Raw genomic sequence first — 24,528 nt, forward strand, 5'->3', positions numbered from 1 at the left:
GACCGAGACTCAGAGAGATCCACACACTTGTCCAAAGTCACGCAGCTCGGGCATGGTGGAGCCTGGGCAGAGTGCTGCAATGCTTCTGCTCTGTGCGTTTTTCAATGTGGAGAACCTTAGAATACATTCTCCTAGCAGCCTGCGGATATGAGGGCGAATCTGCCTTCCTCTGCACACATTAATGTACTTACTCACGTGCTAGAATGGGAGGTACATGAGTGAGAAGAAAGACAGGGACAAAGTGAGATGTAGTGAGTAAGAAGAAACATCGGATGGGTATGTATGACTACATCCCAAAGACTCTACTATCTAAAGGTATCTGGATGCTTATGGTTTATATTCATTATCCATCCGATTAGTGTGGATAATAATATTGACTATAGATTTTTTTTTTCCCTCAAGTGTGTGAAGGAAGACTCTCCAGTTAGGTTATCAATAAATACGCTTTAGGAATACAGCTCAGGTACCCTGGGAGTGTGGCAGGGACAGGCCCTGGAAAAAGCATAGTTGATACCCTTGACGCATAGCAAAGTACACCCTTGCAAACCTGTGCTAGGAGCAGCATTCATTTAGGCAGAATTATTGAGCATTTGTGTCAGCTGTCCCATTTTACGGATGTGGAAACTGATTACTCAGCCAAGAGCATCTAAGTAGCTGGTAGCAGAACTGGCCCAGCTCCATGTTTCCTAACTCTCAGTTCAGTCATTTCTTTTTAAATCTCAGTGGGAATATAACCCTTTGGTTTGTATCTGAGCTGTTCTTAAATAAGCATTTCTTGTGGGTCTCGGTGTTTGGCCCGGTCACTTCATGTTTCCTTTCACTTTCCCTTTGTAATGAGCTTATTAAGTGAGTCCTCAGTGAATCAGTCCGCTGTTTTATATTTGTCCTCAGCCTTCCTATTAGGAACTTATATCTTTTCTAGCAAAGGGAATGTATGTAGTATGCAGGTTAACCTCACAGATTCTAGAACCAGACTGCTGAGTTTGTATTCTGACTTTGCCACTGATTAGAAGCATGAACTTGAGCAAATTAAATTTGGTGTGCCTCAGTGTTCTTATCCACAAAATGGGGAGGGTAGTGACGCTTTTCTCATGAGATTAAATGAGGATTCAATTAGATAATATATGTCCAAGTGCTTTGAACAATGCCAGACACATAATAGCTAATATGTATTAAAAATTGACTCGGATTATAATATCAAATATCTGCAATAATAATTTATCATTATGTACTTATACCCCAGAGATAGAGGAGGGATGTAATTCAGTAAAATAAATTGACATCGCCCCTGGTGCAATGTAAGTAGGAAGTCTTCAGTTCTCGTTAGATTGTTTTGTTTAAAGGTGTGGGAAAACCCAGTGTTTCTAGGGGGTGGACAGATAACTACATCAGTACTTTTTTCTGAATCAGTGCCATACTGGAAAATTGTATACTATTTCTATGTAAGGAAATCTTATAAAATTATATCTCAGCAAAGACTCAATTGTATACCCATTGTTGGAATATTAAAAAAATTTTAGAAAGAAAAAACCAGACGACATATGAATCCCCCTGACTGGCCTAGTTTCATTTTTACATAGTCTCTTCATTCTTTACCCATATATGTGCATATTCTGCAGAGTTTCTCATATAGAAACTGAAATTCATTTTTGTTATACAGTGCCTGTGCTTTTACTTCCTGTATAGTCATCACAGATTTCCTTTAAATGTCATAACATGTCTTATTTTATGGATGTATCCCATTTGACTTAACTGATTTGTCTATTAATGAAGTTAAGATCATTTCTCCATTTTTGACATTAGAAGAGACAGCCCTTGAGCGAGTGCCTTGTTTAGAGTCTTCTCTACCCACCAGTGAGGAATGGAAGCGCAGGCTCCCCTCCTGGGGTTTATGTTTCCTCCTCTCCCTCAATTTCCCTTCACGTCTTCATTCCTGCTTTTCTCCTCAGAACACTAGAGCCAACTACCTGTCGAAGTGATTGGTTTTTAAGCAAGTCGTTATCCTCGATCGCAGGTCTTGTCACAAATTCTGATCGTGTGTACAGTACATGGTCTCTACGGTATGTGTTTGTCCATCTTGGGTTTCTAGTTGGTGGGCAGAGTGAGGAAGGATGGAAGCGTCAGTCAGTATGATTAAAAGATGAAAGCAATTGTGAAAGTGAGTGATCGTTTCATAAATATGAGTCACTCCCTGTTTTAGGGTGTTGAGAAGACACTTTGAAAGGGACATTGTGACACTCACAGCAGAAAGAGTAAGACTTTGCAGATGCTGGGTAATTTGGGTTTGTGTCTCCCACCCTTCCCCTTTTTTAAAACCCTGGAGTTTTAGGGCCCTGCAGGAATCTTCTGAGTGCTTAAGCAAATGCAGTCACAAAAGTCCATCAGAGTGGAAAGACAATTCCCATTAGTTCTTTTTGCTAAATTGAGGTAAGATGCCCTTTAAATAGGTGCTAATTCTCTGACAGATAATTAGCTTGTCTTCCTTGATAAAGTATGTGAATTGGATTGAAATTATTATAATTAATCTTACATATTATGTAAAAATGCATTTGTCTGCCCTTATTAGGGGAACCTCTTCTTTCCTACCTTGAGGGTGACTATAAAGCCCATCCCCACTCCAGTAGAAGGAATAAACTGAGTGAAGGATAGGGTGATGGGCAGCTCTCCCTTACAAAAGTTGGGAGAAGCTGAACAGGGGGGAAGCCACCCTTAAAAGAGACAGAGCTTTCATATTAATAGCAGCATCATTTTAGAAAACTGAGAATGCTTTAGGGCCTGAGAATCAGATGCTGCAAAGCTGCCTAAATAATTACCTTGAAATCAATCTCCTACTAGTGACATGATGTTTTTTCTCTAGATTTGCAATGCAGAGCTTTTTCCAAGGAATGAAGAGTGGGGTCATTGACTTGGTACACTTAGCTGGTGGCTGGGCAGTGACTCTGGACTGTGGCCCGAGAGGGCCAGGAGGGGCTGCTCGGTGACTCAGTGAGCCAAAGCTCCTCCCTGTGCTTTGTTGTCCTCCCCACTCTCCAGCCATTCAGAGGTCACTGAGATGTCCCCATCTGGCTACACAGTGCATTAAGGGCATCTTTTCCCATTGAAAGCTCTTGTCCACGGTCATTTGATTTTGCCCGTGCTAAAATGTATCGTGGGGCGATGTGGGAGCACGGGAATAAAAGAGCGTGCTCTGGAGAGTCCATCCGAGAGCCTCTCCTCCAAGTTGAAGTGTTTCTTTTCCTGAGAGAGCGGCTATGTGGTGTTCGGTGGGAGCTCACGGACACTGGGTGGCTTACTGCCCCTTCGATGGTCAGCATCGGTCACTGCTTCCATGTGAGCGCACATACACACACACACACTTTAGTTCACACTTGTGAAATGGGGATGCAGATGGCACTGAGTAGTGACTCATTTCATGGGGATAACGACAGTTCTTATCTCTGTCTGCCCACTATGGTAGCCATGGGGGACATGCGCTCCTGACCACTTGAAACGGGGCTCCTCCAAACTGAGAGATGTGCCACTTGCGTGACATATGTACCGGATCTCAAGGACCGTATTCAAAAAAGAATGCAACATATTTCATTAAGGATAGTTTTACTATTGATTCCCTGCCGAAATGAAGCTATTTTGGGCACGCTGAGTTAACCAAAATATACTATTAATGTTAACTTGACTAGTTTCATTTTACTTCTTCAAATTCAGTTACATGAAAAAAATTTTTGTTACATAGTAGTAACCAGCATTACATTTCTATTGAATGGTGCTGATCTCTGTGTAATAAGAACAGTATTATTAACCCTACATTTTAGATGAGGAAACCGAGGCTCAGAGAGGTTAAGTAAATTGCCTAAAGTCACACAGCAGAAAGTCAAGCTCAGAGCTGTCTGACTCGGGAGCCCACGTTTGTCACCACTACAGAATTGTTGTATAATAGCGAATTTGTCTGGCTTTTGTCCTAGGTTTCTGGTCGGTCACCTCTAATCACCCCTGAGTATATGCTAAAGAGATGATCAGAATGGGAGTGCGTTGTCAGAAAGACCAACAATGTGATTACAGTGGGGGGCGGGGGGCGGGGGGGGGCTTTGCGTTAGCCCTACCTCGTCCTAGGAAGAAAGGGGGCGGGAGATTGAGTTCAGTCACATGACCAATGATCCAATCAATCACAGCCATGTAATGAAACCCCAATAAAAACTCTGGACACCCAGCTCAGTGCAGCTTCCTAATTAATGAACACAGTGACGTGCTGGTGGGGTGATCGTTCTTTAGGGCAGGGAAGCTCTGTGTTCAGCACCCTCCTACACCTCAACCTATGTGTCTCTTCTTTTGGCCGGTTCTGATTTGTATCCTGTATAAGAAAATTGTCATATTAAGCATAGTGTGTTCCTGAGTTCTGTGAGTCATTTTAGTAAATTCTCCAAACTGAGGGGCATGGCAATCCCAGAATGCTTAGCCTGTCAGAAGGGTGGGTGGTTGAGAACCCTGGACTTGGGGCTGGCATGAGGTGAGGACTGACTCTGTGTCACTAGCGTCACAATTGTAGGGCAGTGTTACAAGAATAGACTGCTTTTCATCCTGATATATATTTTAGGGGCCCAGCAATTGGGAAAGCTAAACACTGTGGCTCAGCTTGCTTGTCTCTCTAACCCGTGTCCTGGGGGACAAATGCCAGTTTTGCATTCGAAACTTGTAAAATGACTCAGTCCTTGAGCAACTGCTTTTGACCACGGGGCGCAGCCTATGACATGGGGAAGCTCCAACCCCGCCACGCCCGGTACCCTCCAGCCTGCAGCTCTCGGAGTCCCCTCCATTCCGTCCTCTCCCAGACAGCACCAAGGAGTGATGGGGACACAAGTCCTGGCACCTCTTTGCTACCAGAGATTCTTAAATATTGATGTTGGGATTGAGTTCCTTATAGGAAACTGATGGAGGGTGATAATAGGAGTAAGGAGTGTTTTGTTTTTGAAAATAGTTTGCATTGTCTAGACTCATCCTATTACATCTCATCAACAGTGTGTTCAAATCAATTGTTGGCTTTTCTTTGGGGGCTTTTGTTGGGATTTTTAAACCATGATCCTACATGTTTTCTTTTTCTTTTTTGGTTTGGTTGCTTCTACCCTGATTAAAATAGGCACTGTCTCCTGCTTGCGGTCATGCTAACCCTTACCCTTCTGTTCACGCTCCTTTGTCCTATGAGGCCCTCTCAGGTCACCTGCTCCTAGAAAGTGGCTTCCTACAGGACGTCTTGGGCCCACCCTGGAAGGCATATTTCTAAGAAAAGCCAAACTGAATTTAAACTCTGTAGTGATTGCAAGGGAAGATGTATTTACCGGTGAACACCAGGAAGAAAACACAGCGTTCTAGGGTTGTAAAAAGGTCTCTTGAAATGCCCAAGAGGACTCAATTTCTATCTAACTTGGGTCAGCCCAGGGCACTTTTCATACTGCTTGCTTCTCAGAGCTGTTCAGGTTTAAGGTTGGGGACAGTTAACCCTTTGGCGTCTCTCCCTGCCACTCTCAGTAACTGTGGGCGTGTCAGCCCCAGTTTCTCCGAGAGACAGAGTGCGTTCCTCAGAGCCAACTGAAGAGGCACAGAAAGTTGGTGCGCTTTTCTGACCATCTCACCTTCCGGAGGACCACAGGCCTTGAGGCCACTTGTCCGTCTTGCAATAGCAGCCATAACGTTACCCCTTTTTACAGAGCTAGAGCTGTAACAGCCCTCTTTAGAGATGAGGAAACGCCTGTGTTTGAAAAGAGAGCCCTTATGATATGACCATGCTTAAAAAGGGCCTGAAAGTTACGTAGCTTGCCCAAAGGTGCATAGTTCATGAGAGGGGTCAGAGAAACCCTGAATTCTGATTTTTAGATCCAGTCTTGTGTCCCTTCGACAGGAGGCAGAAGAAGTGGCCCCTGGGGCTGTGAAGACACTCTGCCTGAATCATCTCATCAGTCTGTTACGTCTCCATGTCTCCGTGGGCGGGCCAGCTAGCTCAGAGAGGGCCAACCAGATCTTGTTGAGTTTTGAACACTCGGTACTGTGCCCCCCCCACCCCCGTATTAGTACATATGGTACAGCCCATATTGCTGCTTAATAACTGTGTGTTGTATTGAGCTGGGGGCCCCTCCCACTGATCCCTGACGTCCCGCGAAGCCTTCTTTAGTCGCCCATGGCTGCTTTCCATCCATGGCCACCATTCATCACTTATACAGAATGTCCAAGGGGAGGCATGGAAATGGGAGGAAGCGTTAAAGATCACCACGTATTGTCGTGAATTGTCGTGAATCCCAGCCCGCCCCGGGCATGGCTCTTTGGCACAGTGAAGGCCTGGCGCTCCTGCAGGATGCCTCTTCATGATCCCTGTCAGCTGTCCTTCCCAGCCAGGGGACTGACAAGATTTCTTTGTCCTGCTAAATTTACCTGGCTGGCCCTGCCCCTGTCTTGTACAAGTCACAGCCAGGTGGCATCATTTCAGGTTGATCTTCAGGTTTTCCTTTGCTGAGTTTCCTCTAATATTCCTTCATCCTTCTTTCTTTCTCTTATTAGATTTATCTTCAGAGAGAGAGTGTGTGTGTGTGTGTGTGTGTGTGTGTGTGTGTGTGTGTGTTGTGTAATTTTTAATCTCCCAAACCCCTAGCATTATGCTGAACAGCACATAATAGGTGCTTTACAAGTAACTGGCCTTTTATCATCTCGTTCCAAAGGCCGTTTAATCTAGAATGATTTAATGAGCAGCTACTATACAAACCGGGTACAGCGGGTCCTCGGGTATCGTTTTGTTCAACATCGTTTCATCATAATGTTGATGAGATACTGTGGGAACTTAATGCCTTTTACATCAATTAGCCGGGGGTAGAATTGCTTTTATTATATGGCCTTTTACTTAAAGCTGCAGAACCTATCAGTAATGTTAAGTAAGGACTTACTGTGTTGCTATAGGTGCTAAACAGTGAAGACTTTCAATTCCTATTTCTATGAATAACTACCAGTATTGGCTCATCAAGTTCTCATAATAACCCTATTGTTGCCTGTTGGTACTATCACTAGCTCCATCTTACAAATGAGGAAACTAGGGTACGAAAAGGTCAAGTCACATTGCCAAGGTCATCCTGCCATACAGTGTGGAGGCAGCCTGAACCCCACTGTAAGACAAAACAACAGCTCGGCGTTCTTGGAGTCCATATTTTAATAATAACCATAAACGTGAAGAAATAAACAAGTAATTTCAGGGAGGAATAAGTACTTTGAGAACTATAAAACTTTGAAATTTCGTGCTATAATGAAAGAGAGCTACGGCAGGGCAGCTGTAAAATAAATGTCAGAGAAGACCTTGTTGAGGAAATCCTATTTGATCTGAAGTCTGAATCACCCACGGCAAGAAGGAGGGGAAAAGAGTTCCAGGAAGAGGGAACAGCAAGTGCAACAGCCTTATCATGAGAAGCAGATCGGCTGGGCCTCACACACCCTAGGACAGCTGGGCTCATTCTTGCCATTGTTTCTGTGTCCGGTGTGTCAAAGCTGTGTGGTTGTTATAGAATGCTAGAATCGGGAGAAACTTCCAGGTTCTCCAAACTCCGGATTTGAGAGAAGGTTACAATAGAGGTCATAGAGCGAGAACCTAGTAGCACTTCAGTGTGGAAAGAAGGGCTTCACTGTGGGTCCCTGCTCTTAGGACGTCTGTCACCTTGAGCAGTGTGAGGCACGGCTTCAAGGGGATGTGGCCGGGAAGACTGACAGTGTCAGATGTGGGGTGAATCCCAGGTCATCTCCTTATTCCGTGTGTCCAGGTGGACCTGACCATGACGTGGCTGGCCCTCCACTTAGCCTCAAATTCATGTCGACAATATATAATCCCAGCCCACCTCCTCAGATAACGTACTGGCCTTTTGGTGATTTCCGCCCATAATCTCAGAAGGTGGTCCACTAGGTGGGGACACTGTAGCTTTTGACGTGAGGGAGCCTTGTGCATCTCTCAGGGCACGGAGGCCTCATCCGGCTTCAGGCTGACCTTTTCAAGCTCAGCGCTGCTGGGGTGCTCAGACTATTGGGCATGGCCGGCTCGGTGAGTCCTGTGCAAGGAGAACTCACGTCTGCTCTTTCTGGCAGTTGATCGGGGATGCTTAGTCTTCTTGCCAAATATAGAATTCAACTCAGTGCCTTGAGGAAGTTGTTGCTATGTGTTTTGTGAACTGAAAACATTGGCTCAGTAAAAACAATTCAAATTTTGGTGTTGACACTTGATCCTTTCTCCTACCACTTCCTGAATTCCCTAAGCCACAGCCCTTTGACCTCCAGGTTTTATTAAAACACATCATCACGAAAGCTGTTATTTTGGACATGGAGGGTTTCATTCAAAGCAAGCTGAGATACACACAGCATTTTTGGCTAGGCGCTTTCATACACGACTGTCACAGTAGAACCTCCGGGATTCACTTGTGTAACCTCGTCTTGCTCCCTGCCTTTACTCCCCTCCTCTTGTCATGGATGTTTCCAGATGACCTTTTGTAAATGTAATTTATACTGGGAATGTTTCACAGTAGAAATATGCTCTCCCTCGAGGCTTGCTCTTGGTATTTGTAGAGATTTATTTAATTGGACTCTACTTAAATCCCATTGGGAAACATACTTTTGCTGTGAAGTTGTGATGTGTTTAATTTGGGGTCTAAGATAAATGTGGGTCAGGGGAGATAGATGGTTAATCAACAGTTTTCCTTTTGTACAGTGGGCCTGTGTAATGAATAACTTTTCTGGGCTTTTCTCTGTTTGTTTGTTTAGCAATGCTTCATTATTTAAACTTCTGCACTGAAAAGCAAAGAATGTTTTCCCTCTCTTCAGAGAATTAAACAATAATGCATAGTATCTGGTCAAGCTCTTGGGAAAAAATATAGCGTTGTGTTTTATAGCACTCTCCTCCTGTTCACATTCTTCCCTCTGCAGCCTTCCAATATGATCTCATGGATTTCCCCCCTCCCTTAATCCAGCTTGATAGATTAATGGGTATCGAGCTTTTTAGTGAGCAGAGAAGGTAGAGCTCTAGCATGGTATAGAGTAGCCTCCCAAATACACAGAAAGCGTCCAGCTAAAATATTCTTTGGCCTAGAGAGATGCTGTAGGGAGACCACGGGTCAACGCTGATCCACAAGAAGGGTATAACTATAAGGGCTTCTGTATCTTTGGGAAAGGAGTGGGTATCTGTGTTTGCAGCTGGCTAGTAGGACTAAGGTTCTGGAAGACCCCATGGTCTTGTGTGTTTCGGGCATGTGGGTCCTTTAGGCAGAATCCCCATCCTGACCTTGGACCATTCTTGACTTGACTTTAAGCTACGGTACCAACTTGGGTTGGCTCCCAGGGGCCAGGTTCTCAGGCAGTCCACGGGTTTTGGTGTGGTTGTTTGAAAGTAAGAATTATATTTTTAAAAAGGAAGCTATACTGGGAATTAAAATTAAAAGTGGTACTGTAGTAGTTGGCTTGGGCTGCCATGACGAGGTACCATAGACTGTGGGGCTTAAACAACAACAGACATTTATTTCTCACAGTTCTGGAGGCTGGAGTCCGGATCAAGGTGGCAGCATAGTTAGGTTCTGATGAGGTCTCTCTTCCTGGCTTGCAGACGGCCACCTTTTTGCTGTGTCGTTACATAGTGGAGAGAGAGAGACACACCAAGCTCTCTGGTGTCTCTTATAGAGGCATTAATCTCATCATGAGGGCCCCACCTTCAAGACCTCGTCTAACCCTAATTGTCTTTCACTGTCTCCGTCTCCAAATACCATTGTATTGAAGGTTAGGGCTTCAACATGGGAATTTTGTTGGGGGACACCATTTAGGTCCACAGCAGGTATAAAAAAAATGTACCTGGGAGAGAAAGGGTATGAGTTTTTCCCAGTCTTTGAAATATAGGTAAATTATACCAACTGGTAAGTTAACACCTTGTTTCCTTTCAAACATGTGTGGATCACCTTTTATGGACTTTTGAGCATTTCCGAGCTTCCGACTGAATTTAGAATAAAATCCCAACTGCGTAACGTGCCGAAGAGGCCCTCTGCAGACTTCTGCGACCTCCTCGGGTCATTGTCTTCCCTGCCCATTCACTGGGTGTCATCACATTAGGCCTCTGAATTATTGCCGTCCTCATGTGTGTCCTGCCTTTGCCAAAAGATGGTTCTCTCTGCCGGGCTAGTCTCCTGGTCTCCCTCACCTCTAATCCCCAAACCAGTCAATCCCTTCTCATCCTTCAGAGGCCTTACTTGAACCCCAATCTAATTAGTTCCCTCCCATAGTACCCAGGAAATGGAAGGCACCTCATGGCCCACCCTAATTAATTATTACCTTCTTATTTGTAGGTTTGTATGTGTATCATCCATCTCCTCCCACTGGACCCTGATCAGTGGGGACAGGGGAAGGATATCTTCAGCATGTCACTCAAGACCCAGAATGTGTGGGAGGCTTTGTTCTTAAAGAGATTCTGAAAGTGAAAAATATGTTACATTACCGGTGTGTCTGTTACAAAAACCCAGAGGCTTGAGCTCAGCGTTGACGATGTGCCTTTCTCCCTGGGAACTGGTTGGTGTGTGCTACCAGAGGTAAAGTTTAAGCGGGAAAGGTTAGAGAAACCAGAAGGAAATCTGAACTTGCAAGTTTTCAGGATCCCAGGGCTTGAACTTGGCTGCCCTTCAGTCAGCCCTCTTTTCCCTCCACTTACCCAACCTGTATTTTGATAGGCACACTTCTCAGTGGAAAGCCAGTCATTTGATTGACTCCTGAAGCCCTGTCATGCATGTAAAACAATGAATTTCACTCTTTCGTTGGCATTTTTGGTAATGAGAGTGAAGCTCCATGTAGAGGCAGATGAATTCTCCGTGAAAATGAGACGGCACAGGCTGGCCTTCCAACAGGGAGTGGGCGAGGGGGGAGGGGAGAGGTGCAGGGGACAACTTGACCCAGCAGACACATCTGCTCTGGCCAGTCCAGGCAGAGAAGACAATTATGCCCACACCCCTCTTTCTAGGTGGTTCCTAATGAAACCTTTCTGAGACAGAATGGGGAGGGTGGATGTAAAGATGGGAGTCTCTGCACTAATGGGCCTCACTGTGTGTGGGGGGGTGGGGGTGGGGCGTGACTTGACACTCTTCCCAAACCACCCTCTACTCTTTAAAAATAAGTTTCAAAGATATTCTGTGGATTCTTTGGAAGTTCAAGCATCAAATGTATTCCAGGTAGGATCTCCCCCTCTCTGTTTTTTCCCTTCTACTCCTGATGGGTGTATGAGAGAGGAAGGGAGAAAAAAGGAGGGAGTGACCCAAGTGTATGAGAGAAGGAGGGAGAAAAAAGGGGGGAGGGAAGAGGAGCCAAAGAGGCCTCTTAAAGTCACAGGGACTTCTGCACAACCTGAGGGGGTTCCTTGCTCTGGGAACTCTGAGATCTTCCAGTTGGAATCCTGCTCACATAAAAGTCATCTGCTCATTAAAATAACACAAAGCTGTTTAATTGTTGTCTTTGTGGAAAATTACAGGACTGTCATCAGCTGTTGCTTCTGGCAGTGCTTTCAGTTCTAATGTAAATAAATGAGGTAACAGATTTAAAGAAACAGGCTGTATTTACATACTTGAGAAGTAGCCTCTCAAACAATCTGCCTGCGTTATTCAAATACACACAAATTGAACTTGCGGTATCCTAAACACTGGTTGCTTATTAAAGCTTTCAAGTAGGAGTGGTAGGAAGGGGGCATTAGAAGTGCCCCTCCCTTCATGGGGTCATAACCAGAAGCTGCCTTTTTTTGTGTGCAACTGAGCTACTTCAGCAGGCTGAAATTTAATCCCTAGCCCTTTTCTGCACCAATTCTGTAGGGAGGGCACTTGATACACCCAAGGCAATTTCTAAGCTGGGAGGGTGGGGTGATGTGGGCAGAGGGAGAGTCTTTTAAACTTGGACAAAAGCATGCCAGGGTCAGCTTTTCTTGGAAGACATACAATAAAAGCTTCATTTTTCAATTTTTGTATATCACAGTTCCTAATTCATTGGATCTTTCTGACTCAGCTCACTTTTTTGAGGTAAATATTTAGACAGGTTTTTTATTTTTTAAAAAATATTTCTATTGAGGGCATTACAGAGATTTTTATCGATCAAAGAAGGAAGCAATACATTTTTAAAACATGAGAAATAAGAGCCTCCAAACAAGTTAATGATTGAAAATAGTTGTAGAAGTAGATAGAGCCAAAAATGTAGCTACAACCACATTGCAAGTTATTCAAAGATTAGGAAGCAGCAAAAGTGAATGTTTTTAGTTCTTGGTATGTATTGTAGTCAAGCATTAGCTTATTTCCAGAATGCTAGATTTTATAATCTTCCAAATTGTTGGGGTGGCAGGGATGACAGATAATCTGAGGGAAACAAAAATAAGTAAGATACCAGAGTTACAATGACTGGCAATGTCTATTTTGGGTAAGCCTCAATGGTCTAAAGTATGATTTTTGTCCAGCAGAAAATCCAATGAAAGGACTGTATTATTACCTCAAAACTCAAGTAAATTCTGGTATAAACTTTTCAAGAATTTTCTTGTTTTCTCTCAAACTATTACTAAACACAACTTGGTTAGATTAACTAACTTTAAACATAAGAACAAGAGTAACCTTTAGTCAGTTACGGGAAGAAAGTTTTGTGAGAAAAACTAAAGTAGTTTCTACCTATGAGTTGTCACGAGGTAAAGTAGACACCAGGGAGATCCTTTAACTTTATCTTTTAATTTTTGTAAATTATTTACGAAAAGAGATTATTCACCTATTTCTGTATCTCTTCCCTACAGTGCCTGTTGGGATCAAACATAACAAAACATCTGTCTTCCTGTGACATATGGCTAAGTCCTGTGTACAAAGGGATTTAAATAAGTCTGTCTCTGCTCTCTAAGAACCTAAGTTCTGTTAAAGCTATTAATTTGAATGTACATAGGAAGGAAAATAGGAGAAAATAAATTGTTAAAAGTGCAATTTAGCTGTGGAGTGAAGCTGTGTGTGTACATATATGTGTTGAAACTAGGGTTTTATAGAGTGACCCTGAGAAAAATTTTGGAAACTTCAACTAATTGAGAAATGAGAGGCATAGAAAAGTCATATATATATATATATATATATATATATATATATATATATATATATATATATATGTACTGGGGGTGCTAAAAAATGTATACAAGTGGACACTTTGGTCAGTGTTGCTTAAGCAGTAGTTCACTATCATTAGAAGTGTCTGGATGCTGATGGGACCCACTTTGAGCACCTCTTGTAATTGCAGAAGTCAAACGTGACTTGTATTCATCTTTTGTTATCGGTATATATTGAGTATTACAATTTTAATAGTTTTTTCCTTTCTTAAAATGTGTATATGTTTTTTTGGCACCCTCTGTATTTTTCACGTTAAGTACATATTATAAATATATAAAACCCAGCAGGCCAAAATGGAGGCACTTTTTGCTAATCCACGTCACCAAACCAAAACTTCATAACTAACCTAATTGCAATTTTGGCCTCTCCCAGGAGTGGAATTTAAACCAATCAGCCTGAAATTTTTTTGAGCAATATTAGTGAGGTAATCTGTATGATAAAACCCATGGCATTCCCTCCTCTCCAAAAATAGATTTCCTGGCCTAAAAATAATCCTTCTATTCTTTTGCTAATAACTAACCTGCCACACCTGTCTGCCTATAAAAACTTCCCGTTTTGTACAAACCCTCCGAGTACCTTTCTAGTTGCTAGATGGACGCTGCCCCATTCATAGATTGCTTAACAAAGCCAATCAGATCTTCAAGTTTATTCAACTGAATTTTGTTAACAGATTATATATATAAAATTTTTTCCATATCTTTATTTCTAAAATGTCTACGTCTCTATATCTCTATCTCTGTAGCTTTCTAGAAAATTTGCCAGGGATGCATTTACGGTTATTTGAAAAGCCTAGATGTCTTTTGTTTTCTCTTCAATTCTGTTGAAATCTTAGGACATAAATAATAAACACTACGAAGTCTCCAATGAAGACCACCAACCAGAGACCCTATCCCTATTCTATGTGCCAGCGTTGTGGAGTCTAAACTGGGTCCTAACAACACTGAATGCGACCTTTACAAGAGCAGGGCTGCAAGTAGGATACCCTGGGGCCACTTCTTTAACAGCCTTTCCTTTGCTTGGGACTGGCTCTGGCAGATGGTCTCCTTTTCCTTACTTCTCTGAACCAACTGTACCATCATCCTTCAAGGTCTCACCTCTAGCGAAACCTACTTTGACCATCGAGTCCACAGTAATTCTCTTGCATCAGACCATCTGGGCTGTTGTAATCCTTGCTACCCCATTAACAATTATTATCCAAATAGCCACCGGGGTTGTATGCTTTCTTCAAGATACCAGGATGAGTGTTTCACCCAGTCTCTGAATCATTACAACAGAACTTAGGAGAAGTACAACAGGTCCTCAGATAAATGTGGTCATTTAGGTCACGCCATTTCGTGATAATGTTGATGAGATGCATAGGAACTTAACTCTTGTTTATATCCATTAGCCTGTGGTAGAATTGGTTTCATTATACGTGTTTCGCTTAAAGTCTCAGAACCTATCTATGATGTTAAGTGAGGACTGTACCCTATTTTGTAGTTAAGGAAAGCCAGTTCTGAAAGACCCAACAACTTCCACAGTCACACAGCTGGCATGTGGCAGAGCCATTATTCTAAATTCAAGGCAAACCTCTTTACCTTCTGCCTTGTTTCATGAACTGTAGAGTTGGCTATTAAAATACATCTGTAGATAACATATCTCCTATTTGTTTGTTTGTTTTGAGTTTTAAGTATTATGTTACCTCTTTTCTTCTGTCTTTTCACATATTGGTCATTTTACTTATAAGCAGTCAAATGACATGATCACAGGCCTTCTCCTTTCTGAATCATGGTCCCCCCACAGCAAAACTGCTTAACTCACAGCCATCTAAGTTTCTCTCTTCCCAAGGCAACAAAAATGTTTCTTTATCCTTTTGTTTCTTACCTGACACCTAGTGACACAGCACTGTCACTGGACTCATTCACTTTTTTCAATATAGCCTTTCTTCACTCTCCTTAGGAAAGAAATACATTGTCTCTGGGGACAGGATCATAAGACAATTTAGGTGACACCACCTCATATTGAACTTGAAATCATTCCTGCTGTCAAATATCCAATCGTGTCTATGGACTATAAAGACAGTTCATGGAAAATAAGAGGTAGAAGCAATCTTTGTGGATCTAGCTGGTATCTCAACTATTTCTCCTGTTAAAGTGGATGATTTTTCTGCCCCGAATAGTATGAAGTGACTCTGACCCCCACGTTGAGAGTTTCAGCTCTGGAAGCCTGACATCAGTTTCAATTTAATCAAGCTGTTTTTCTTCCACAAAGATCCTTGTGTGAATAGAATCTTGACCGGCTGCTTTGATGTACTCGTTTCCATGGAGGACCCACAAAATAGTATCCATTAGGGCTCCATTTTATACCAATATCTTTCCCATTTGTAGTCATAATACCTGATTCATGTAGCTATCCATATTACGTGACCTGTGGGGTTAGATACTACTGCTATTTCCATATTACAGCTGTGGAGACTGAAGTACAGAGATATTAGATAACATGCCTGAAGTAACACAGCTCATTAGTGCTGGGAGCCAGGATTTTAAACGCGAGTGGTCTGGCTCCAGAATCTGTATTCTTAACCACTATCATCTCAGTACCATTTTACCCTGAGAGACTAGTCACCCAGGAAGAAAAACTAGGCAACAAAAAGAGGTGATCAATATGCTTTCAGCATGCTTCTAGAAGAGTTCAATTTTAGTTCCCCTCCACCTTTCTTTGGGTGTTAATTCCATTTGCTAAGCTTCAGTGTGGGTTTTCCTTAAAATTCTGGAAAATACTCCCTTTCCAGCTTAGCACGAAATCCAAATGCTTGCATGTAAAAGTGCTGTCCAGCTTTAGAATATGGAAACCTCTTGCTTATAGATTCTGCATTTGGATATGGTTTCATGAATCTGCCACCCAGAGCGCTGCTTCTGAATCAATTACACAGGGCTCTTCTGTTTCTAGGACAGCAGTCGCCAAACAGCAACAAGGAGACAAAAAGCATCCACAAAGAGAGGTTTCCCCCTAAAACGAGCATCCTCTGCTTCTGTGGAACTGTCACCTAACCAACCTGGTGGGAGACACTGGCAACTTGTCGGTCTACGTATTTTCCTTTGGGGTGCTGGGTGTGCTTTGTTACCAGTCAGCATCCGCGAGCTGACCATACTCATTTTGGCAGAGAACCTAGCTTTGAGATAAGGGTTGGAAAGGTGTTGCCCCCGACATTGTTTCTCATGCCTGGAAAATATGTGCACTGATAACTACAAGCCGCTGTGTCTAAGGAGGTCACTCAGCCTGGTGGGGACCAACGTGGAGGATGGGAGGGGAAGGGACTGAAGGGAGAAGACCAATTTTATTTAAAACAGTCAATCCTCCTCTGGAAAAATCAGGAATCCAAAGACATGCAGCCTTTATTGGGAAAGTGAGGACAAACGAAATGAAGTCTGATATATTTATTTAGGATGGATGGGGAGCGGTTGCTTTCTTTATGATAAAACTGCTCAGATACTTTGGTTCCTAGTTCTTTTTAAATAAAATTTTAAGAGGAAACACTCTAGAACATTGGCTCACTTACCATTGTGGGAACAGAGCCAGGAGTGCAGTTTCCAGGCTCTCGGCCTCATGTGGAAAGGTGCTGGCTCAGGTAGTAAATGGCCATCAACTGTGGCTAGTTGGCCGTCAGTGGTAACCAGTGAGCCATTGGCCACTAATATAACTGCCATGGCTACGCTAGCAGAAAATGGGGCCTAGCAAGAAGATGGTGGTTGAGTTAGCAAGCGCGGATTGAAATTAGCAAGTGAGGTCGGTTGGCAGAGAGAAGTGGACGGCAGATTGTGGATCGTGTGGCTCCTGCTTCCTGTGTCTCCAACCCAGCCGCCAGCAAGAATATAGTGGTATGACTTCCCTATCTATGGCTCCATGGGTGTTCCTTTTTGGCCTCACCATGTCCTGCGTTCTTGTGTGGGGAGCGGGACCAGAGACCCTGCATGACACCCTAGATGACACCATTTAGAGTCTTTGTGTGAAGCAGATTTTCTTTAGATTTTTAACATGAAAAATCATGAAAAATGTGTCATAAAAAATGTGCTTTAATATGTGCTAGATACTGTTTCAAAGTACTTTATTAACTAGCTTAATCCTCAAAACAGTAGCGTGATGTAGGTACTCCTAATATCTCTGTTTTATATATGGGTGTGGGGACAGAGTCCCACAGAGCAGTTTCCAGGCTCTCGGCATCATGTGGAACGGTGCTGGCTCGGGTAGTAGATGGCCATCAGCTGTAACTAGTTGGCCATCAGCTGTTATCGGTTAGCTATTAGCCACTGATATAACTGCCGTGGCTGAGCTAGCAAGCAGAGTGCAGCTAGCACTGCGGATTGCAGTTAGCAAGGGGTTGGATTGGCAGAAAAGCGGTCAGCGGATTGCTGCTAACAAGTGAGGTTGATAGCAGAGAAGTGGATGGCAGGTTGTGGATCGTGTGAGTCCTGCTTCCTGTTTCTCCAACCCAGCCGCCAGCGAGAATATAGTGGTATGACTCCCCTATCTATGGCTCCGTGGGTGTTCCTTTTTGGCCTCACCATGTCCTGCGTTCTTGTGGGGGGAGCGGGACAAGAGACCCCGCATGACACCCTAGATGACAATGGGGAAACTGAGGAAGCAAGAGGTCTCATAGCTAGTGTTTGGGATTCAGACCCAGGCAGTCGGGCCTCAGAGTCACTGTTAACTGCCCTTAGGGTTCTGACGGACTGCAGCCCGCACAGATCACCTGGAGCTGAGGATGACTATGGTGACATTGGGCTAATACGCCCTCATTGACTAGGCGCCTGGTTACATATCAACATATTTACATACGCTTCCTGTACCACCACTCAATGGGTAGGCACTGTTATGTCCACTTTACAGATCAGTAAACTGAGGCTTAATGAGGGGAAGTAATTTTCACCAGCTCTCGTCGCTCTTATGAGGCAGAATCACAATTACAGCCTGGGTCTGTGTGCCTCTAACTCCTGCTCCTAACCCTGATGCCACACAGCCTCCACTTCAGTCGTTGGTTACCGTGTTATAATGTTCTTATGTAGTAATAACAAATATGAAATAATCACAGCTCCTCATTAAGTGAGCCGTCAGTTCACCTCTAATGGTGCGTGATGGGGGCAGGTAGGGGGAAAGCTGTTGGAGGAGAAAACAATATTCACCTGCCCCCTTTCCTTCCCTCCTCTCAAGCTTCTAATTCCGCTCCCTAAGAGAAGGAAGCACATCTCCTTACAAACCGCTCTCTCAAAAGCCACTGCTGTGAGATTCTACTGGTCCCTTTTGCTTTAAAAGCACCATCCCCAGAGAGAGTGCTTTTACTGCGGTATACAGATGTTCCACCCTCATGACCACTCTTGCCTAAGTTGACCAGCCGACTGGCAGTTGAACAGCAGACTGTTTGTTCAATGAGAATTTTCTTGTCCAGTTAATATGTTTGAATTACAATATTTCCTCTTCTACCCACTCCGTCTCCAAATATGCTACGAGCAGAGTTCCCACATGGCTTAACCATACAATACACACATCATTTTGCACGTGATCACCCCGTGCGCTTTGGAGCATTCTGTGTCCGTCCAGCTCAAATTCTCTCCCCCCTTCTCCCATGGGTTTTTTTCCCCCCATTAGGCAAATGGAAGGCCCATGCCACCTGTTAGCATTACATCATTGCCTCCCCAGAACACAGTTGCACCAAAGGCCTTAAACAAAGTCGTTCTTCTTGTATTGTTTGCACTCAAAGAGCTGATATCATGCCAACTGATGTCATTGTGTAACTGCTATGGCAACTGGGCAGGTGGGCAGCCCCCAGCTGATGTCATTGGGAAAGGAGGTGTAGAGACAGAATTTTAAAAAGCTGTATGCTGCTTTTTTCTGTGTTGGGGGTTTTCTGGCGTGCATTTTTTTTAACTAGCTGCTTTTAAGACAAATTACAGCTTGTGTACCCTAAATAAGAACAGAGAGAAGTTAGTTTGTTTTTCTTCCACCCCGCTTAGAAACTTCTTTTGTGTGTGTTTGTTTTGTTGTTCTTTCCTCTCATCTTATATGGAAAAAATGTAACAACTGCCTTTTTCTTAGGGGGGAAAAATGTGAATTAGGTTCCCATCACAGAATCAGTGTGGAACTGTTTATTTGGATTTTGTGGAGGGCAGGCTGAGCCGATTTTAAAATAACTCTTCAGAATCTGTTTTGTGGAGTTTGTGATGGTAACAATGGGTAATTTCAGTTGTTTTTTTTTTTGTTTTTTTTGTTTTCAAATATTCACTAGTGAAGTTTTTCAAGTTTTCCATTTCTTCTATCTAAAAATGATCTCTTTGGACTCAAACTTTTTTTTATCATGGTATCATAGCAGAATAAACTCATAATATTTTATTAGGGTTTAATTCTAGAAATCAATTAAAATGAATTTATAGCTCTTAGTTTTCTTTTCAAAAAGCAAAGGTAGGTTGCGTACAGGTGAGTGAAGGGATAATATTACCCTTTGACTACTGGGGTCATTGCTGGACCTTATAACATGAGTTCCGTGGTTTACACCGCCAGCTCTGTGTACTTCAGCTCTGAAGGACCCTGACACTCGGGCTAGGTTACAGTCTGGAGCTTCCTGCTGTGGTGGCTAAAGATGAGATTTGAAATAGAGAAGGACATATGTGAAGTTCAGAATCTACTGGACAGATAGACTTCCGATCCTTATTTCAACACAACCATATCTGGTTCACCCTTTCGTTTCCTGCCTTATCTCCTGAAACTATCGAGACGGATGTAAGGCATCTGTCAAGGGAGGGTAAACGTCGTGTTCAGCTTATAGATCCCCAACGTCCCCCTCTTTTCAAAGGAAAGGCAGGAGTGTATCTATTACTGTTTGATGAGAATTAGAGCTAATTTGGTGGTAATAATGTCAACTCCGATTTCATAGCCCTTACTTTTATATAATTTGTCCCTCATAATAATCCTGTGGGCTTATCCACGTGTGTGATGCATCTAACAAATGTTAAGGGAAAAATTTAAACAAACTGTGACCTATGCATTTCCTAACTTAAACAAGTGTTCTTTTTTGCATGGTCCCTCACCTTTTCATCACGTGTGTGGTGAATGTTTTTTGGCCTTTTCGTGTAACATGAAACAGAAACATTTTCTTTGTTTTCATATTTTTTCACAACTTTGAATGGCTATATAATATTCCATTGGATGACTATATTAAGTTTTTCCTTAATTTTTTTTTAAACATGGCCTTTCCTATAAAACAGATAATGCTGTTGTAATAGCATTTTCATGCATCTAGCTGAGTATCTTTTGCTAGATGATTTCCTTAAGATATATTCCCATAAGTGATACTGCACTGGTTCAGGGGGAAGTTAGCGTTTTAAAAATGGGGAAACTGGTGCAGTTTTAAGCTTGTTACATGACACCCATAACACTTAGAGGCAGAGCCCTAAGCTGAAAGGTATGTTTTCATGGGTGTTGGAGGTTTCCTGATGGGTTAATGTCCGTACAAGCCTTGGAAGGCAGCTGCAAAGATTTGGGCTGCTCTCAGATTGTGTCCTTCTGGAAGTCAGAGATTGATATATTTTTGTCTTTTCCAAGCATTTTTCTGCTGCTTCCACCTGTGGACAATCGTATAAATAATATTAATAAAGAACAGCAATTCCTTGCTGAGTGATACTGTGTGCCAGGCAACATGCAAAGTACTTCACACGTATTCATTCATTCTAGACTCCCAGCCACAAGGAGAGGTAGAAGCCATGACCCTCATTTTACAGATGGGGGAACTGAGGCACAGAGAAATTAACTTCCACAAGTCACAGAACCAGGAAGTGATAGAACTGCGATTATAGCTAAAGTAATTGGCTTCTTCTAAGGGCCCTGCTTGTAGCCATTCTGCTATGTTGGTTGCAAAGTTGTCATTCTGGGTGCGCTGAGCTTATTAAGGGTGCAAGACACACGCCTGCAGTGCCAAGATGCTGGCAGAAATTCTCTGCCTGAGGAGGCGATAGGTGCCTTCCCTGCCTCCCAAGGCGCAAGGTCCTATATAGGCCACTGAGCACATGGCTCTTTGAGGCAGATCAAATTTGCTGCTAATGAAATTGCCTGATGCTGCGTGGAATTCTTTCCAGGGGAACATGCCCCAGTTTGCTTCAAGGTCACATTCCCTAAGTACCCCGTGCAGTGATCCTCTCTGCAGCTTGTCCTGGGTCTCCAAATTGACCTTCATTTTTGCTGTGATTTTACTAAAAAGTATATGGAGATATATATATATATATATATATATCAGCAATGACGCACACTCATTCCTATGGGGAAAGTGGCATTTGCTGCCAGCTCAGAAGTTCTAGAGATCGTCATTTTGCTGCTGTGTGTTTGTTCCAGGTGGACTTAGCAGTTTTAAGCAGAACCATGAAAACCTCTGTGACAACTCCCTCCAGCTCCAAGAGTGCCGGGAGGTGGGGGGCGGCGCCTCCGCGGCCTCGAGCTTGCTACCTCAGTCCATCCCCACCACGCCCGACATCGAGAACGCGGAGCTGACGCCCATCTTGCCCTTTCTGTTCCTTGGCAACGAGCAAGACGCGCAGGACCTGGACGCCATGCAGCGGCTGAATATCGGCTACATCATCAATGTCACCACGCACCTGCCCCTCTACCATTATGAGAAAGGCCTGTTCAACTACAAGCGGCTGCCGGCCACCGACAGCAACAAGCAGAACCTCCGGCAGTACTTTGAAGAGGCTTTCGAGTTCATTGGTAACTACCTCCCATGGGAAATGCGCCTCATCCACCTTCCTTTCCCCTCTGGCTTTTGCTTTGATAGCAAGTTCACGATGAATGTCTGGGTTTCCCAAAGAGCTGCTCTGAGCAGTGTTCAGGTTCTGCTGCCCGGTGCAGCCCAAGTCTTCTCCCAAAGCCATAACCTGCCAAGTATACTGGAGCCATCGGGATGGAGAGCAAAGAGCAGTTATTCCATTTGGTTGGGATCCATTCAACTAGAAATCCTCATCCCTCAAGTTCTCGGTGAAAACAAGGGTAGGGGTCGGCAGTGACATGTTCTCGAATGTCATTTCTGTAAAAGAATGGATAGAGAGGGAGGAATTGGAGACCAGAGCTGGTGCTGTAGCTTTCTGGTCTACCAGTGCCCCTTGGCACCTGGCAGGAAATAAAATATAGTGACTATGAGAGCAACCCCAAACTCACCCCCAACTCCTTACATGAGGTGGAGGCAAAGGTGGCGCTGCTGAAAGGTTGCTTCTAAAGAATCTTTTTCAGTCAAACACAATGCTGTGCTGAACATCTTTACACCTCACACCAGTGCAGAGAAGAGAGAGAAGAGTGGAGGCGGGGGTAGGGGGTTGGGGTGGTGAGTTGTTTTACCCTCTACCTGCTTTGTCTCAGTTCTTAAACATTGGGCCACAAAAGTGAAGGGGAGTGTTAGAGAGATGGTACTAGATTTTCTTAGACAATTGACGCCAGACTCAATTGCAATAGAAAAGATCAGGTTTTGTAACCCCGGTAGTTCCCAGTGAGGAACATTCTAGCAATAGCAGGATATAATCTCCAGAAGGAAGCAATAGCCAGCCTAACTCTAATCCTAACTTTAACATGTTGCCTCAAACTGTTGTAAGTCTCAAATTATCCTTTGGGGAACACCTGGTACCTAGCAAATACTCACCAGTGTTTTTCAAGTGACTCCAGCCTTTATGGCCACAAAGGGGTGACCCAGTACTTTTCCTAAACATTGCAGCAGGTTGTTACTGGCCTCTGTCCCAGAGAGACTGAACTCATGTTTGGTGCCCTTTTGTAAGAAAACCAGCCTTGGTTCTGACAGCCGTTGAATCTACTGCTATTTGCTGTGGAGTTTGCTCTGGTCACTTTGCCCAGCTAATTTCCTTGCTAATTGTGCCTTCAATGCAGGACTATTCAGTCTGGAAGGAAATTCTGAGTGGTCACTGAACTCAGGAAAGTAAACTGACTTCTCCAAGGTCATAGGAATCTTAGTGTCAGAAAAGGGACCAGAACCCTGGGCCCTCAACTCCAAGGCCAGAGGCATTTCTACAATAACTTGACCAGTGCTTACAATGCTCTGTTAGTTCCCATGTGGCAACAGTTGTGGATGCAAAGGTACCTTAGGTTCTTTATTAATAATATCTGAACCAAACCTTGAGCCACTAGGAAGAAGTATGTGTCACCAAGTAGATGAGGAACTTCCTGATTGGTACATGATGTTATGGCTGCAATTTTTCTGACTTAATTCCAGTTGGGGGAAGTTAAGAAATTGTTTTCCATTTAGTGAGTAGCATATGACATGCTCGTTCTAAGAGGATTTTAATCAGAGCACCCACATTCCTTATAGGTTATTCAGGCTTACCAGCTTTTTTAGATGGAAAACAAAACAAATAACAAACAACTTTTAACCTGAAAAACAATTCAGCATTGCAACCTGTCTGAGCACAATTTTATTTTCATTGTTGTATCATTGAATAAACTAAAATCTTATAGCCTTGCTTTAGGGAAAACACAGCAGGTTTTATAAGCATAATAACATTTATTAAGAGTCTAATACAAACTGCACAGAGTCTAGTTTTAGGGTTTAAGAATGCCAGTTTATTTATCCCTGGATCGTGTGATATTATTCCCATGTTCCCTGAGCCTGGTTAGTTGGTATTATTCAGACTGGGGGATTTAGGTTCAGGGGAGTCACGTGACCCATGCAAGGTTGTTCATCTAGTGTGTAGGGGAACCAGTGGTCAAATCTAGCACTTTGCCGCTTGTCTTCTTGCCACTATGATTTTCCAGGCTTGGTGCAGCAGTCGGTAGATAACTTGTGTGTGCTAAAGAGAAGAAATTGAGAAAGGAACATACTTTTTTAAAATACTGTTACCTATGAGAAGTCAGCGTAATCTATAGATTTTTTAAATGGAAATTTGCATGATGTTTCTTTTCTTGGCCCATGGTGGCTAGCCAATAGAAATAATTTAGGTTAAATCATGACGGTCCTGACCCTGCTGTCCTTCCCTCCTCTTCATTCGATCGGTGTTCCTTCACGGATGCTTTCTCAGAGATGCCTTTTAGTCTAGAAGCGTCATTCACCATCCATTCAGGCAGTGCCCGCAAGCTGCTCTCCCAAGCTTTTAATATATCTGAAAACGTATAAAGTATTTCCTCTTTCAGTTGCTCTGGATTCTGAGTCATTGCTAGAATGCCTCCATCTTTGGCATCATGGCCATGTGGAAACGGCACACGTGACTGCAGAGGGGGCTGAACAGTCAGATGTAGGTGACACACTGTGCCTGGGCGCCACAAGTCTTTAGCTAACTTTGCAACAATAGGGTTTTCTGGTAAGAAGCTGAACGCAGTAACTTTCTAGTTGAGTTTTGTTCCTTTAACCTGGGTAAGAGTTTCG

General features: G+C 43.4%; 1 protein-coding gene across 2 annotated transcripts in view; it reads left to right on the plus strand.

The window, feature by feature from the left end:
- The window catches only part of DUSP10 (dual specificity phosphatase 10), a 39,310-nt gene that overhangs the window by 13,000 nt on the left and 1,782 nt on the right, over window positions 1–24,528 (plus strand). For both annotated transcript variants that reach the window (XM_019740887.3, XM_019740816.3), the window contains one exon: window positions 21,504–21,875. In XM_019740887.3, coding sequence (XP_019596446.3) covers window positions 21,504–21,875 — 372 coding nt within the window. The remainder of the gene's footprint in view (window positions 1–21,503; window positions 21,876–24,528) is intronic.

Source organism: Rhinolophus sinicus, chromosome 6 (genome assembly GCF_057876585.1).
Source record: "Rhinolophus sinicus isolate RSI-liver-muscle chromosome 6, RSI-T2T, whole genome shotgun sequence".
Lineage (NCBI taxonomy): Eukaryota > Metazoa > Chordata > Mammalia > Chiroptera > Rhinolophidae > Rhinolophus > Rhinolophus sinicus.